This window comes from Phacochoerus africanus, chromosome 10, assembly GCF_016906955.1.
Source record: "Phacochoerus africanus isolate WHEZ1 chromosome 10, ROS_Pafr_v1, whole genome shotgun sequence".
NCBI classification, from domain to species: domain Eukaryota; kingdom Metazoa; phylum Chordata; class Mammalia; order Artiodactyla; family Suidae; genus Phacochoerus; species Phacochoerus africanus.
In genome coordinates, this window is record NC_062553.1 from 125081479 (window position 1) to 125100212 (window position 18734).

General features: G+C 40.8%; 1 protein-coding gene across 8 annotated transcripts in view; it reads right to left on the reverse strand.

Moving 5' to 3' along the window:
- PDLIM5 (PDZ and LIM domain 5) overlaps window positions 1–18734 on the reverse strand; it is a 213389-nt gene that overhangs the window by 14589 nt on the left and 180066 nt on the right. For all 8 annotated transcript variants that reach the window (XM_047799393.1, XM_047799383.1, XM_047799388.1 and 5 more), the window contains one exon: window positions 9100–9274. In XM_047799393.1, the coding sequence (XP_047655349.1) occupies window positions 9100–9274 (175 nt within the window). The remainder of the gene's footprint in view (window positions 1–9099; window positions 9275–18734) is intronic.

Consider the following 18734-nt stretch of genomic DNA (forward strand, 5'->3'; position numbering starts at 1 on the left):
ACATTTTTTTTTTTAGCCTTTCACAATTACGTCTTCCTATCTACCTCCCCTCTGGAAATTCTTTGCAAATATATTGATGTTTACTCAGAATCAGCACTTAATTCTGATAGGAGTCAAGAAAGAAGAGACGTTCTTGATGAATGGTTAAAATGTGTTCTGTGGGGTGTAAGAAGGTATCTTCTACCCTGCTTTTTGTTAACTTGTTTCTTATTCCTAATGTGATCCCACTTTGTATAAGCAGATGCATGCAGCTCTCTAAGCATTTGAGACAAGTAGTTTATTATTATATATATAGTTTTAAATTTCAGGGTACTATTTTTGTTACCACTAACAAGGAATGCCTTTGTTAAGCAATTCCTGCCAGAAAAAAAGAGCTACAGATCACATATTCTGTAACCTAATGTGTTGGGTAGATTTTTCCCTCCGTTTTTTAACTGGTTTATAAACCACAGTCATACGCGACACTTTATTTCATTTTTTTTTCAGTATATATTTGGCAAGTAGTTTACCTTCAAAGACAAACCAACGAGTCACAACGCTCAAAGCGAAACAAAATTTTGAGCGCTCTGAGCTTTAGCCCCCAGGTGGGCATCTTGTTATGCCCACCTAAAAAAATCCGCAGGGCCAAATTTTCTGTGCCTGTAACACAGAGGATGGTAGAACTTTAGGGTTTCATTTGTCTGGACATTAAAGCAGCCGCAAAACAATTTACTAGGGTGAATTATTAGGGCCCATCTTCAGCTCTCCTAGAAGCCAGAAAGGCCCTTGAGATCGGTATCCTTCTTTGACTCCTCAGTTTGCAAGAGAAGGCAATGCAACCTCAAATTCCACATTCGGTTAACGAGAATATGTTCGTAGGTACTTGGAAGAAATCATTTTCTTTTCAAAACATGTTTATCAGTGCCACCAAAGATTTAATAAACTATACCAGAGGAAAAGAGACATTTAAGAACAGCTGACTGAGGAACAGTGATGTATAGATAGTTGAATATACAGATTCTTTTCCATCACGGCTTATCACAGAACACGGAATATAGTTCCCTGTGCTACACAGTAGGACCTTGCTGTTGATCCAGTCTATATATGATAGTTTGCATCTGCTAATCCCAAACTCCCATGACTTTCCTCCCCCACCCATCCTCCCTCTTGGCAACCACACGTCTGTCCTCTATGTCTGCGAGTCTGTTTCTGTTTGGTAGATATTCCCTTGTGCTGTATTTTAAATTCCACATATTCGTGGCATCCGATGATATTTCGGACTGCCTTCTTACACAAACAGGCTCCATGCAGATATGGTCAACCTGATAGTCCTCGGCTGAGCTGAAAGAGCAGCTTTCCTCAGTTGTGCCCCTGAAGGTTACTTAGAGACCAAGCAATACAATCTCTTGCATATACCCCAGTGCCCTCTTCTCTGTGTCCGCAGAGACTAACTGCACACATTCATTAACACAGGATTAACACCGAAGAAGCTCTTCTCACGCCAGGGAGGATTGCGTTTCTGTCTGTGAAATGAAATGATGGGTTTGGATAGCAACACAGTGGACTGAAGCATTCAGCCACCTCTCAGAGCGCTCTGCACCCTGCCAGCCTCACTGACTACCTGCTGACCGACCAGGGAAGGGAAGCCACTGATTGGCTGAGAGAGAAGAGTGGTGGTGTGACATGACCCTTTTTACCCTGTTTCTCTTCTGTGAGATTTACCCCCAAAAAGGGGGGGGGGAAGGTAGGGAAGGATGCTAAGGGAAGAATTCAGAGAAAAAGAAAAGCTTCATCAGAAAGGTGAAAGGAACTGCAACTTTCAACAGGCACAAGCTAACAGGGACGAAGCTTCAAAATCAAACACGTACTTCTTGCTTCCCCTTGTTATCTAGTTCTTATAATTACTCTCAGTAATAGAAATTAACTCTACATTGCAGTTCCCGCTGTGGCGCAATGGGATCAGTGGTGTCTCTGAAGCACTGGGACACAGGTTCAATCCCCAGCCGAGCACAGTGGGTTAAGGATCTAGCATTGCAACAGCTGCAGTATAGGTTGCAACTGTGGCTTGGATCTGATCCCTGGCCCCAGGGAACTCCATAGGTTGCAGGGCAGACCACAAAAAAAAAAAAAAAAAATTTCCATTACTAAAACTTTTCTTGAAGCAAGATTAATTTTTCAACTTTACAACTGTGACAATTTAGAACCCTATAGGTATCTCAAGACTTTTCCTAAGCACCATGATTCAGGACTCTTTATTATGGATATAAGAGTAGTACTTACGTATTACTGATATTACTGTAAGTGTACAGTGTACCTTTCATGACACTTACATTCCTATATTATGGTTACTGTGCCAGGTTTTTAGCTTCTTTATCAGATGATAAAATATATGAAATCAGGGACTGCCTCTTAACACTTACATACTCTGGCGCTAAGTATAGCAACTTGCTGTTAAGTTTTCTTTGTTTAATTTTTATTTCAGCCACGCCCATGACATGAGAAAGTTCCCAGGCCAGGGACTGAACTCACACCACAGCAGTGACAACGTTGGATCCTTAACCTGCTAGGCCACCAGGGAACTCCCCCTTTTAAATACATTTTTGAAAACTGAGATGCAACTAACATATAACTTTGTAACTAACGTGTAACTTTGTAACTAACATGTAACACTGCGATGTGACTAACATACAACTTGTGTAAGTTTAAGGTGAACAATGTGTTGGTTTGATGTGTTTATATATTACAATATGATTACCACCTTAGCATTACCTAACACTTTATAAGTTTTTGATGGATATTTGTTGTATAAAAGTATCACTGTATAAGTAGATTATGGAACTTTATTGCTTGCAATTTCTTTCAAATAAAAGTAATCAGTTGTTGAAGCTAGCTAATTCTCACCTCTCCTCTTTACACCAACGGGATTCTAGATGTATCTCTATTAGACTCACCACACTGATATGGCTGTTGATTTGCTTGTCTGTGTTTTTTTACTAGAGGAAACTGTATTAATTTGCCGGAACAGCCTTAACAAATGGGGTGGCTGAGACAAAAGGAATGAACTTTTTTCCAATTTTGGAGGTGAGATGTCTAAGGTCAAGATGTTGGCAGGGTGAATGTCTTCTAAGGCCTCTCTCTTTGGCTTGCAGATGGCCACCCTCACCTGTCTTCCTTCTCTGTGGTTCTGGGTCCTGACTTCTTCTTTTTTTAATTGCTACACCCACTGCCTATGGACGTTCCCAGTCCAGAGACTGGATCTGAACCACAGCTGCAACCTGCACCACAGCTGCAGCAACACCAGATCCTTTAACCCACTGCGATGGGCCGGGGACTAAACCCACACCGCTGAAACAACCCAAGTCACTGCAGTTGGATCCTTAAGCCATACCGCCACAGCGGGAACTCCCCCAATCTCTTCTTCATATTGGATTAGGCCCACCTTAACGACCTCATTTTACTTCTTAAAGATCCTATTTCCAAATACAATCACAGTCTAAGGTACTGAGGGTTAGGACTTCAACATAAGAATCGTGAGAGGACACAATTTCGTCTACAACACAAACTGCCTTAAGGGAAGGAAGCGCACCCCTGATTTCTGTATCGCTAGTATCTAAAGGAGGTGGCACAAAAAATATTCGGTGACACTGCTTATAGAATGACGATGGTTCCACATTAGATGAGGACTGGAAGAGTGGACCCCCGCCCCCGGGTCACCTCTGAGGGTCTAAGACTGCACGTATGTGGGACAAAGCTAAGAACTTATAAGTGTTCCACCTACTGTTCACTCCCTTCTTTCTCACTTACTCTAACCTTATGAGCAAGAGGAAATTGCCACACTCTCTAAGGTGTGGCAGGTCTGTGTAAACCTTGTTTTTTCTTCCCTGACTTAAGACAATTGTTTACGTATTATATGTGTATACATTCACAATATTTATGTATTATACATTAATATATTTTGGTATATACTTTCTTTACACAAAATTGCAACAGTACTTTCTTTAGAGGTCAATAGTTGCTTTTTATCTTAATAGAACACTATGACATATTCCTAAGTAGTGGAAATTAAAGTATGAATAAAATTTAAAGGTAGATAGATCTAGGCTCACCTTCAGGTTTTACCATTTACTATCCATGTAACTTCAGCAAATACATAGCTTTCCTGTGCCTCAGTTTTCTCCTTTATGAAACTGAGGCAAATATAATAACTGTCTTACAAGGTTATAAGAATTTAATGAGAATTCAGGTAAAATTCTTTTTTTTTTTTTTTTTTTTTTTTAGGGTTGCACCCTTGGCATATGGAAGTTCCCAGGCTAGGTGGTCAAACTGGAGTTACAGCTGCCAGCCTACACCACAGCCACAGCAACTCAGGATCAAAGCCACATCTGCAATCTACACGCCAGATCCTGAACCCACTGAGTGAGGCCAGGGACTGAACTCATGTCCTCATGGATACTAGTCGGGTTTGTTAACCACTGAGCCATGACAGAACTCCTTTTTTTAATTTTTCAGGTAAAATTCTTAACACATAACGAATCTGATTAGCATCCATGAGGACACAGGTTGGATCCTTGGCCCTGCTCAGTGGGTTAAGGATCTGGTATTGCCATGAGCTGTGGTGTAGGTTGTAGATGCGGCTTGGATCCCACGTTGCTATGCCTCTGGCGTAGGCCAGCGGCTGCATCTCTGATTAGGCCCCTAGCCTGGGAACCTCCATAAGTCGCTGGTGTGGCCCTATAAAAGACAAAAAGATAAGACAAAAAAAAAATTCTTAACACAGTATTTGGAATATACTAAGCACACAGTGAACAATTATTATCTGAAAACAAGACCTTAACGGCACCAGAATATTAATCATATGGATGCAGAACATTTTGTTCTTTCTGAAACCTTGGTCTATGCCTTGCTCATAAATCTTGGTCAATGTCTCTGATTGTTTCCTTACACTGAGGGATAAACACATTAAGCCAAGAAGCCTTTTATTTTCAAGTAAAATCTTAACCAGAAGGAAAATAAATAAAACCTATTCATGACGGGAGCGCTCAGAGATGGGAATGGATGGTGAAATGGGCAAAAAACTCTGCTGGCTTCTCCTTGGGGTAACTTTTCCTTCTGAGAAAAGTTGGAAAATAAGAGCACAAGAAAGCAATCAATGATGTGAAAATTTTCTCTCTTCCTGGAATAACCAATGGGTTGCTCAAATGCGACTGTTTGGGGCTGTACCGCAGGCAAAGGTAGGAAAGTAGAAAGGCGGCTCTTTTTTTAAGCACTGCATATCTAGGAAGAAATGCAAACACTGTAAATCCCTTACTTCTTCCACCAAAATGCTAAGAAGCTAAATGTGAATGCTCCATTTAGCTCCAGGTAATGCAAGTGGTCCACAGCTTTTAAAGCCACTAGATATCGCAGTCCAAAAATAAGCTAATGCTTTCAGAAGCCTATTCTACCAGAGAAACTAAAATGTGGGTTTTGGCTATGTTAGTAGCCTGGTTTCTGTTTTCCTATTATATTAACACTCTAACAGTCAATCTGTTCTTGAGTATAAGAGTCAAAGGAGGAGTTCCCGCTGCGGCTCAGCAGAAACGAATTTGACTAGTATCCACGAGGACGAAGGTTTGATCCCTGGCCTCGCTCAGTGGGTTATGGATTCAGTGTTGCCATGAGTTGTGCTAGAGGTCGCAGATGTGGCTCAGATCTGGTGTTCCTGTGGCTCTGATGTAGGCTGGCAGCTACAGCTCCAATTCAACCCCTAGCCTGAGAACCTCCATATGCGGCCATTGTGGCCCTAAAAAGTCAAAAAAAAAAAAAAGAGAGAAAGAGAGAGTCAAAGAAAGGGTACTTCTATCATAAGCAGATTGGAAGTGCTCTATAGCAAATGTAATCAGAGCTTCAGTAGAATTTCCTAAAAATATAATGCTCTCTATCTGTAAAACCCAACTAACTAATCAAAGCATTGCCTAAATAATACAATTTAGGCAAAACATCCATAATCCTGCTAAGATGCAAATGCACCAAAAAATTTTAAACATTAGGTCAAAATAAAACAATCTATGGAGTTTTAAGCTAAAAACATGTTCTGTAAGAGATAATCTGTTCAGTTTTAACATTCAGTGATTCAGGTTTCTGAGATTTTCCAAAAACAATAAACTTAACTTTGCCTTTACTTAAAAAAAAAGTTTTTGAGGGAGTTCCCATTGTGGTGCAATGGAAACGAATCCGACTAGGAACCATGAGGTTGCAGGTTTGACCCCTGGCCTCGCTCAGTGGGTTAAGGATCTGGCGTTGCTGTGAGCTGTGGTGTAGATCGCAGATGTGGCTTGGATCTGGCATTGCTGTGGCTCTGGTGTAGGCTGGTGGCTGTAGCTTCAATTAGACCCCTAGTCTGGGAACCTCCATATGCTGAGGAGTGTGGCCCTAAAAAAATGCAAAAAAAAAAAAGTTTTTGAAAATGTGAAACATTTGGAAAATAAATAAAAACTAAACAACATAAATTATAAATAAATAACATATACTACATGGTAGAAAACAATATAAATGATACAAGAATCAAGCTTTTTAGAGTCTGCCAGGTTATAATATTCTATTCTGAAAGTGGCAAGCCTGCAACTGCAGCTTGTTTTTAAAACAGGTGTCCAAGGGAACGTCACTTGATCTAAGGCCTCCTTGCTTTGGTAAGTGATACTGACACTGAGGCCAAGAACTGGAATTATGCTTTGACGAGGTCTCTGAACTGACCACAATCTATTCAAGCTGCGATTTAGCATTTGAGCACCAAATGAATGTGTTATGTTAATTACTGTTATAGGATCTTGACGTGAGCTAATCCTTGTTCTCATTAACTTGCCTAGCAAATGAAGCTCTAATGCTTAACTGATAACAAGTGCCGGGATAATCCAGAGCAGTGTGAAATTTAACAGATGAGGGGGCATTAAGTGATAGCTATTCATGCTATTAATGTAATATATATTTATTTCACTTGGCAGAAGATTGTGCTGTAAAATTACAGCCTGGTCTAGCATTCAACACTGCAACGATGAGGGCTGGGGAATGGAGTTTCTATTTTGATCTTCCCATTTTCCACCTACGAAGTTTTTCAGATCTGCTAGCGGTGGTGAGTATAGGATATCACAGAATCTGGTAATCTGACAAGAGGAATCAGCAGAGGATAGGTTTGACATTTTTGTTAACCCTTCCAGTAATTACTTGCTCACAGCAGCCCACAAACAGCAGTGACGCCTGTCTCCATAAAGGGTGTTTTTATCCAGAGTATAGTATTCCCCACACACTAGGCTAGGTAACCAAAGTACCATGACTTACAGAAACGCTGTTGCAAGTCAAAATTTATTTTTATTAGCATTAAATCTATGCTAAAAATATAACCCTAAATATAGCTAGTAATGAAAGATATTATTTATTGGAACAAAGCCATACCACACTAGATTTTATAATAGTTTAAATATTGCTGTAAGACCCTATAGCAGTACTTTTTAAAAAAACACTCTAACCAAACTGATACCATGGCCTGAAGGACAAGTGGATCTAGAGTCATGGATGATCTGCTCAGGTCAAAACATTCACCAAATGCCTTTCGTGTGTTGGACACTGTTCTAGACTCTGGAAACCTCTATTGATTTTTCTCCTTCTCCCTATACCCACTATTCCTCCTCCCACGGCTGCTGATTCTTATAAAACAGGTACTCAGTGTGGAAAAAACAAACTAAGTGGAAAATAACAGTTTACAAAATATCATACCATGATTCCATTTCTGTAAAACAACATCTGTCCTTATGGGCATGCATTTTCAAAGTGTGAACTAAAATACTAACGGTGGTTATCCTGGGAGGTGGAATTCCTTCCGGACTTTTATTTTTGCTTTCCGGTTTTCTATGCTGTGGAAATGTCACAATACAAAAGCTATTTTTTTTAAAAAAAATATAAGGGACTCTGTGTTGCGTACCTGACACACTTTTTATTTAATAGTGAGTTAAGGAGAAGAATTATTTATATTTGGTGAAAAAAAGGTATTGAGACTTTCTGTGCTCCATTTTTTTTTTTTTTCTGTTTTTCTGGCTGCCCTGTGGCATATGGAGTTCCCAGCAACACCAGATCCTTAACCCACCACACCGGCAGGGGACTGAACCTGGGTCGCAGTGTTCCCAAGACACTGCCAATCCCATTGTGCCACAGTGGGAAGTCCCCTGAGCTCCCTTTTAAGTAGTAACTAGAAACATGATCCTAAGGAATAATTACATAAGAGAGGAGGGGAGGATGCAAGTAAGTCTTAACCTTATTCAACTTGAGACACCACTGTTTCAACTACTTCAAATCAGGGTCCATGAAAGAGGAGGAGAGAGACTGAGCCGTCATTTCAAGCCATCATCTGCTCCTGCCAACAAGGCAACTCATAGAGGCAGCAAAAGGTCCCCAGGTGGGACACCTGCATTAACATTCACACCTAAACTTCAACATTTTAAAAGCCACTGGTTCAGAAATGCTGAGATTTCCTAAATGCCAAAGTAGTACAGTCAGTCACTCAAGAGCTTAGCTTTTTTTTTTGCTTCTTGCAATTTAAGAAACAATAAAATAGATTTGGACAAAGACTATTTTAAAGAAGCAGGGTATGACCTAAGCTAAAATGCAGAGCATTTAAGAGATGGATGTGAGGGTCATGACATCTTTCGGTGCCTCGTACTTGAAAATCCAATCTTCTTTCCTCTAGGGCTGAAGTTCTTTATTTTACATTATTTGTTATTTTTCTTCTGAATTAAAATCCTCACCTTTATAATTTGTGAAATAATGAAGTTCTGATAAGTGATCTTCAGGGTCCCTTTGCACCTTAATAGTTTATTAATCATTATTTTTCCTTAGTCCTGATAGGAATTCCTATCTGCTAAATTGGCATTTTTAGTTTTATTTTCACAGAGCCCAGAATTACTTTTCAGTCAAACAGATGCTAACATATATACACATATTCATATTTATCTACTTTGATAGTTGCTATTACATAGAAATAGAGCAGGAATATTTTCACTAATAAAATTTCTAATCTTTCAGAATATAACCCAAAAAAATCAACACTGGTATGAAACCCTTGCAAGAAAATTTAAACATCAAATAACCCACCTGATGACTTGGTTGCAGTGGGCGCACATTGGCGTTCGTTTCCCTGCAGGAATGTGCTCAGCCCTTTGCACTAAAGTGTCCTCATTACTGGGCTGGGGCTGCCCTCTGGCTGAGGTGGCTGGTGCCCCGGCTCCTGTGGGTGTTCCACTGTTGGTGACTCTTCCGGTGGAAGGTGCTAGGCGGTAAAACACAGAAGAATTAAAATGAGGATAAGCCAACTATAAACTTTCCCAAATCGATCAAAGAATAAGGTTACTTCAGAAAATAATCGGATCTACTTGGAGTTCCCACTGTGGCTCAGCAGTAATGAACCCAACTAGTACCCACGAGGATGTGGGTTTAATCCCTGGCCCGGCTCAGTGAGTGAAGGATCTGGTGTTGCCGTGAGCTGTGGTGTAGGTTGCTGACACTGCCCAGATCTGGTGTTGCTGTGGCTGCAGTGCAGGCTGGCAGCTGCAGCTCTGATTCAACCCCTAGCCTAGGAACTTCTGTATGCCATGGATGTGGCCCAAAGAGGGGAAAAAAAAAATCACTCACTTCCTCACTCATTTACTCACACTTAAGGAGTGGCTATGTACCAAACACTGGTCTTAGACTACAGAATTAAATAGAAAAGGAATTCAAGGATTGCAACACGGGGGAAGAGATGAAAGCAGAGAGATGAAGAGGGTGTTAGAGGAAAAGCAGAGTCACCTCTGCTTCCAAGAGGAGATATGGTTGAGTTGAATATTGACAGGTGAATCGAATATTAATGGTGATGTATTTCTGGTCATCCAGGCACCTTTGCTAACCATTAATTAAAGACTTAATTTAGAATATATCATAAGCATACTGAAGATTGCAATGAGTTGATGATAAGAGCAAAAATGAACTCACTACATTCTCTCTCTTCGTGCACTAAGTAAGGTGACATCAGTTACCCAGGCATATAAGGTAGCAACGTAAGAACCATTCTAGGGCCTTCCTTTCCTCGTCTGTGGTTATGACAGGTCCTGCTGGTTTTTTTTTGTTTTTTGTTTTTTGTTTTAATCACAAATGGTTCTTGATTTTGCCCCCTCATCTCCGTTCTTACAATACTATCTGGTTTATGTCCTCAAAATCTCCTACCTCGGACTAGGCACTGAAAAATGTCTTGTCCTCCTTTAACTCCCCTTCCCACTGCTACCCAGGACAGAGTCTTACCTGATCACAACTCTGCATAAACCGCATCAAGGAAATCCCTCTTCTTTGACCACAGAGCATAGCCCACGCTTCTAAGCACTACATACAGGTCCCTCCAGGGGTCTCTCTGCCTGGCCCACAGCCTCACCTGTCACCACCTTCTGCTACAGTGAAGACCAAGTGGTCCCATTTCCCTCGTTCAGGGCTCCATCCACTCACAGGCTGTCCTCACTGTCATTTTCCTACCCTTCTTCCTACAAACTCAGGGTTGTGGGCTCAGGATCCGAGCCATATCTGCAACCTACACCACAGCTCACGGCAACACCGGATCCTTAACCCACTGAGCAAGGCCAGGGACTGAACTCGCAACGTCATGGTTCCTAGTTGGATTTGTTAACCACTGTGCCACGAAGGGAAGCCCCCTTCTTCTTCTTCTTTTTTTAGGACCCCATACCTGAGGGCATGGAGGTTCCCAAGCAAGGGGTCAGATCAGAGCTAAAGCTGCTGGCCTACACCACAGCCATAGCAATGCAGGACCCGAGCCACGTCCGCGACCTACACCACAGCCTGTGGCAACACCTGATCCTGAACCCACCAAGCATGGCCAGGGATCAAACCCGTGTCCTCATGGATAGTCAGGTTCGTAACCCACCGAGCCACAATGGAAACTCCCGTCTCTTCTTTTTAATCCAAATCCATACTCTAGCATGAGTCCTGGTCCTGAATCCCTCAGGTCTAAACAATTACAGGTCTAGTCTCTCTGTCATCAGTCTCTTTTTTCAACCTATTCTGCTGAATTATTTTTCCAAATACATCACTCTGATCATATTTTCTTGCTTTTAAAGCCTCCATAATTCCTCTTTGCAAATTACATGTGTTCCTGAGTCCCGTCCCTCCCTGAGCTCATGCCAACCTTCTTTACAACCTTGCTTTTTATGTTCACCCCAGCCTTGCCATTCTTGCCATTATCATCAAACTCGATTCTCTTTATTTAACATTTAACTTGCGTCATCACTATCCGAAGGCACTGTCCTCAAATCCTGACAACATCCCTATGATTTAGGCATCATTAGCACCACTTTTTTACTCCGAGGCAAAGAGAGGTTAAGAAACCAGCCCAAGGTCACGCAGCAAATAAAGGGCAACCCTAAACCCGGGTGGTCTGGCCGCAGAGTCTACTCATGGTCCTCTGAACAGGCCATGCTGGGCCCTGATCCTCTGACCCACAGCCAACGAATTGCTCCTTTCGCCCCTGCTATTCACGGTTTTCCCATTTGGCAAGCGTCGTGGAAATTCCATTTTCTTCCCTAGTCTTCCCTGCCCATCAGCCAGAACTGTTCTCTTGGTCCTCGTAGCATCTTTAACACTCCCACCTATGTAATGTATGTGCTATTCAACATCCTGTAACATCTTTTCCTTCCGAAGTCAATGATAAACTCTGTAAGATGCGAACTTCCTTCCATTAACTTCTTTCTACCTGTTATCAGAAAGCTGCCTTAGAAAGAGAAGGCCAAAAACTACGACTTCATCAGGTAAATGAAAAAGGGGAAAGTTCCACATGACTTTCGGTTTGCCTTCGCAAAGAACACGATTGGGAGAGAGAGTTCTAAAATGCGGATTAGCTCCAGGATTTCACACGATGGGAAAGTTACCAACTGAAAAATCTGAAAATCAGACCTCAAAGCGAGTCAAACCCTTTCATCTACCATATGACTTTATTTTATCACATTATCTATGCATAAGCCCTAAAGTACTGAGTCATTGAGACATTTTTAGAAATAAAAGAGTGGAGTAATTCTCCGTCAGTCACTGAAAAATGGGACATACTCCATCTGGCCCATGTCTCAAGGAGAAGGTTTGTGGGGAACTAACTTCTATAACCTGAGAAGCCATTCTTAGACATGAAACATGGACTGTGGTTTAAACATACATGAAATGACTCTAAGCTCACTGCTGTTCCTTCCTGGGGAAAAATGCTTTACTTGCTGTTACGGCACCATTTTAACCACTTTGGATAAGACGGAAATTCTTACACCTTCGTTTTGCTGCTGTGTTGCTAGTACATGGGCCCACACACAAAGCTACACAACCCTTATTAATTATCAAGCCCTGAACACTTCCAAGGAACAGTTATTTCTCATATGAATAAAGTGATGTTTCATTTCTTCAGATTGAGTTTCTCACTCCCCCAGCACAAGAGTGGGCAACTTTTGAGCCATCAAGTGCCAACCGCCCCCCCCCACCCCCCCGCCCCACATTGGCCTCTGCTCACTTGGCCTACTGGGGAGAGGGAGGTGAAAGAAGGTGAGGTTTTTGCACCAAAAAAAGAGCCCAGCTTTCCTTTATAATTCTTTAGAGAAGTGTTCTACCATACAGACCAAAACAGTCTTCCATGGTGAGTAGAGACCAGAATACCGTAAATTTTATGGAACTTGACCTAAAGATCATTTTTATGTAGCAAGAAAATATACATCTCTTTAGAGATAGCAGCTTAAAGATCTCCATCTACTTCGCTGTAACAAAACCAGATTTTTCTTCTAAGTTCTAATCGAAGTAGTACACGGGAGCAGTGAATTAGCCCTGTTTCATAATCCAGGACTCTAAGTCACACAAATTTAAGTGACTTGTTCAAGCTGAATAATGAGTTAGTCAGGAAAGTGTCACAATGAGAACATTAGGGGGAGGTTAGTTCTTAACTCAAGTTTTCCTTTTTAACCTTAATCTTGAACAACTTCCACTAAATCTGGCTTATTTTGTAGCTGATCTCTATCCCAATGGGACCATGTTTAAAAGTGAATTTTTTTTCTTTTGTATCAGATATATTTCAGTACCATAAAACTCATCTCGAAATTTAAAGCCAGTAGCTACTCTCCAAACTCACAGTGTTAGTGAGTTAACATTTATTAACTTTAGAATGAGTTATTTGTGAGTCTTCTAAACGTCTGGAATGACATACATTCATACTTATTCTATGCTTTTGTTTTCAGCACTGTGATAGTCAAACATAAGATTATATAGATGATCATTAAATAGGTAAACATGAATTAATGACAAAACTTAGCAGCATAGTAGACTACTTTCTCAGTATATAAAAATGTAAAGTTGTCAAATTGAGTACAATATAACGAACCCACAATATGTTGCGTTGCTAGCTTTTAAAAATATTTATCATAGTGATATATCTGAGAATTCTAAGGAGAAGTATTAAAAAAAATCAACTAGACCCCTGACTTACTAACCATGAAATTTAATTTACTACAAAGAAATGAAGTCATCTCTTTTGGACTACAGACTACAAATTGGAGATAAAGAATTTTCAAAAATTGAACCACATAAGATTCATTAATTTAGTAGAACATGGAACCTCCTGTTAGTGGGGAAAACTCTGTGATATATTACTTGGAAAGATAAAGTGAGAAGTCTTTTCTCTAGACAGACCTTAGTTGCATTTTTCCTCAAGCAGATGATTCATGCTTGCATTCATTAGCCAATTAGTTAACACAAGTTTTAAGCAATCTTATCCTGAGGTTTAATTTTCTTTTCGAAGACCCTAACCCAGTGATTTTCAAGTTTATCCAAGTCACTTCTCAGTAATGGGCCACATAAGTATATTACTGGGGATTTGTATAATATTATGTTACAGAAGACTATGTAATATACAAGGCGTTAGAAATTATCTATTTAGTATGTGCTTCATATATAGCTGAGCTCAATAAAAGGCACCTGTTTAGATAGATAAAGTTTTCCAGAGAGAAAACACAGATTAAGACCATCTTAGAACTCCACAGAGGAGTGCCTGCCAGAGCTCAGCATTAACAAACACGACCAGTATCCATGAGGATGTGGGTTCCATCCCTGGCCTCACTCGGTGGGTTAAGGATCCAGCATTGAGAGGAGCTGTGGTGTAGGTCATGGACACAGCTCAGATCCAGAGTTGCTGTGGCTGTGGATGGCAGCTGTAGCTCTGACCCGACTCCTAGCCTGGGAACTTCCATATGCCACTGTTGTGGCCCTAAAAAGACAAAAGACAAAAAAAAAAAAGGAACTCCAGGTAGTACAATGTGTGAATTCTCTGAAAAACAGATGTTTTCCAATTGTATTAAGAATAAAGAATATGATATTTTATGATATATATGTTGTGTGATAAGTATAATATTACTATATGATATTTCTGGCTTCTATCTGTTCAAAAAGCTGTTACCTCTAAATCAATATTCTTAAAAAGAGTAGTGAGCATTTTAATGTATATATTAAACACCTGGCCAGGCTGTACTTGAATAGGCATAAAATTTATCAGTTAATGGAGTTCCCGTCGTGGTGCAGCAGAAATGACTAGGAACCATGAGGTTGCGAGTTCAATCCCTGACCTCGCTCAGTGAGTTAAGGATCTGGCGTTGCTGTGAGCTGTGGTGTAGGTCCTGCATTGCTGTGGCTCTGGAATAGGCCAGCAGCTCTAGTTCCGACTGGGCCCCTAGCGTGGGACTCTCCATATGCCGTGGGTACAGCCATAAAAAAAGCAAAAAAAAAAAAAAGGAATTTATCAGTTAACCCTTCTAGCTCAAGTCAAATATTCAACCACCAGTAAAATATCACATTACTGACATGTATTAGGTGAAAACAACACTACATTGTGTCAAACCTTCCTTGGAAATTTAACATAAGTCAACTGGGGCTGGGAGATGACATTCCCAAACTCACACATGCTGTTAGGGTTTTCCAAGGTACGTTGCTCTTACTAGAAGCAGCGTTTCTGAATTGCTGGACATGTCGTTCAGCAGGAGAGCAAGCTGGTGTTGGGAGATGAACCACCCATGAGGATATGAGAGATACGTCACCTGATGACTTCTCACCACGGCCGTCATATGTCCCAGTTTAAGCCATTACTATCTCATTTGGCTGATTGCGGCAACTGACCAAAGATCTTGTTCCCAACGAGACAGAGGCCAGGGAAACCAAATTAGATCATGCAACTCCTCTGCTTAAAACCCTCCAAGAGCTAGTTCCCTTCTAACTCAGAGCTAAAACCAAAGGTCCTATAGAATCCAACCTCTGTGCCCTGATGTGCCACCTTCCCTTTGCTCACTAGCTACGGGGCACACCTGTCTTCCTTACTATTTCTCTAAATGGCCAGTATACTTCTGATTCAGGGCCTTTGTACCTTCGACTCCCTCCGCCTGGAAATCTTCTCCCCAGCTGTTTGCATTGCTTGCTCTCTCACTTCCTTCCTGCTTTCTGCTTAGAGCCCATTGTATCAGTGTGGCTTTCTCTGATCATCCTATATAAAACAGCAACCCTCTCCCTCCAGACCAGCATTCTCTACACTCCGTAACTCATTTGTCATTCCCACTACCATATTTTATATTATTATTGCTTTTTATTATTTATCACTCCACACCTTGAGGCCAGAGACAGTCTATTTTGTTCATTGCTGTATCTCTAGCACCAAGAACAGTCCCTAGCACACTGCTTAACAAATTTTTCTTTAGAGAATGAATGACTCCAGCACCAAAATTACTGTCTTTCCACTAAAAGGAACCAGATTCCTTAGAGAAACTGATAATTCTAGGACTGGGATGACAAGGGAACATAGAAAGTGTAGAATATCTTGTCACATTAGAAAGTGAGGATGGGAGTTCCTGTCGTGGCCCAGTGGTTAATGAATCCGACTAGGAACCATGAGGTTGCGGGTTCGATCCCTGCCCTTGCTCAGTGGGTTAACGATCCGGTGTTGCCGTGAGCTGTGGTGTGGGTTGCAGATATGGCTCGGATCCCGCTATGGCTCTGGCGTAGGCCGGCGGCTACAGCTCCGATTCGACCCCTGGCCTGGGAACCTCCATGTGCCACAGGAGCGGCCCAAGAAATGGCAAAAAGACAAAAAAAAAAAAAAAAAGTGAGGACGCTAACAAAGAACTCCAGTTGTATCAAATGGACCTGAAGCAGCAGATGAGACAGTCTGAGAGGAAAAATAATAACTACAAAAGATGGAAATACTTCAAATAAGTTTACATGAACTCACAGTGACTCTGGAATTTTTTTTTAAAAATTGATCATCTCTAGCAAATGCCTAGGAACTTAAGTCATTATTTTAGAAACCAGTAAAATTTAATAAAGAGGAAAAAGATCAAGCTTTAACAATTTATCACCTGATATCCAGTCATATTTCAACTATATCCCACTCATTCCCCTGCCATCTCTGAACTATTTTGAAACAAATTCAAGATCTATTATTTAATCCATATCTTGGTATCATTTCTAAAAGAGTACTCTTTTAAAAAATCTACCCATACTACCATTATCGCCCCTAAAATAAAACAAAAATTTCCTTAACCTCATCAAATAACCAATCTTACCAATTTATTTCTGATTATCTTCTGTATTAGGTTTCTCTTGCTGCTGTAACAAATTACTAACAATTTAATGGCTTTAAAACTGCACAAGTATATTATCTTACAGTTCTCTTTCATGGATATTACCAGGCCAAGGTCAAGGTACTGACAGAGTTGTGTTTCTTCCTGAAAGCTCTAGGGAAAATCCATTTCCTTGCCTTTTCCAGCTTCTAGAGCTGCCCAAAGTCTGTGATCCATGGCCCTCTTCCACCACCTCAAAGCCAGCAGGTTGAGTCCTTCTCACACTTCAGCACTCTAATCCCTCTTCCACTTTTAAAAGCCATTGTAATTATAAAGGGCCCACCAGGGTAACATCTCTATTTTAAGGTGGGCTGATAATCACAATTTCATCTGCAGCCCTAATTCCCCTCTGAGGTGTAACAGAACATAGTCACAGGTTCTGGATATTAGGACATGGATATCTTTGGGGGTGCATAATTCTGCTCAACACCCCCCCTCCCACCACAGTAACAGTCAGGATCCAAATAAGGAAGGTCGGTATATTAACTTAATGTATGTCTCTTAAATCCTTTCATCTACAATCTCGCCCATCTCCCCACTCCTTGCAATAAGCATGTAGAAGAAACCAAGTCTCTAGTTACGTGTTTGTATATGTATCTGAACTTTTTTATGGTAAAAAGTTCAAGAAAAATTTTATACAGACGAAACTGAATTATTTCATCTTCACAACAACAATACACTCGTATTATTATTTGGTGCATCAGGAATACAAAGCTCAGAAAGTATCAGTGATGTGCCTAAAGACATGTACAGCAATAAAATAAATGTTTTTTGAACTGCTATGCACCAAATAATGCACTAGGCTTTACTGCTACAAACAAGATAGACACGATTCCTGTCCTCATGGAGTTTACAGGTTATAGGCCGGTATTCAATCAATTATGTTATAGTGGGACTGGTGCTGGACTGATGGCAAGATAGTTTAATTATAGATATTCATTTGGTCAAGTGTATACTGAGAGCCTACAGTGTGGCAGGCATTATGTTATACACAGGTACACAGTGGAGGATAAAACATATTATTCTTGCCCTCACAGAGCTCAAGGCTTTTTTGGGGGGCAGGGGTTGGAGGTGTTTGTAGTTCATCTAATAGATAGTCAGTTGATGATACAAACTCAGGAAAAAGACTGGAGCTAGAAGAACTGATTCAAGAGTCATCAGCATATTGATGAGAGTTGAGGCTGTGAGAATTAATGAGCCTGTTCAGGGAAACAGCAGCATCAAATAGATGAAGAGAAGAGCTCCTGAGGTATACGACAAACAACAGAAATACTTAGGGAACAGAGACAGAGATACGGGAAAAATCAGGAGAGAGCATCATGCCAACCAAAGAAGCAGAATATGGGAACCAAACTCATTTCTGTCTGACTCCAAAGCCTACGTCCCTAAGCGTACATTCATCAAATACTTATTATGCACTTACTGGGTGCCAAGCTCTCTGCCAGTCACCTTGATCCATGAGAATATGAAGGCAGATCTTCTCAAATGGGAGCCAAACCCAGAAGTACTAACCTCTAGACCAGTTTAGAAGAAGAGGAAGTGGTAAGTGAGATGATTAAGTTCTGCGATTTTAATTTCCTTAGTATGCCTGCTAGGATAAATTTAGGGAAATGCATGAAAGTATTATTTCTTTATTTGCCCTGGTCTGCTTAACATCTTGCATTATCACTTCTAAGCCCTTCAGGCATCCTGTAAAAGATTACTTTCCTACAGAGATCTTTCTTTCCCTCAAGCTGGTGGCCCATACTTTCCGGCCATTGAACATGGTTTTTCAAGTTTTGAGAAATATTTAAGAGAATTTATATAAACTGCTTCAGAAAGGGATATACAGATCTAGCACTTTTGCTAAAGATAAAGAGGCGCGAAGCATGAGAATGCTGAATTCATGTTGCTGTACAAACTATCCTGATGTAAATATTCTAAGGACGACATTTGTATCAAGATAAAGAAACAGACAGGAGTTCCCGGTGTGGTGCGGTGGAAGCAAATCCAACCAGTATCCCTCAGGACAAGGGTTCAATCCCCGGCCTTGCTCAGTGGGTTGGGGATCTGGCATTGCCGTGAGCC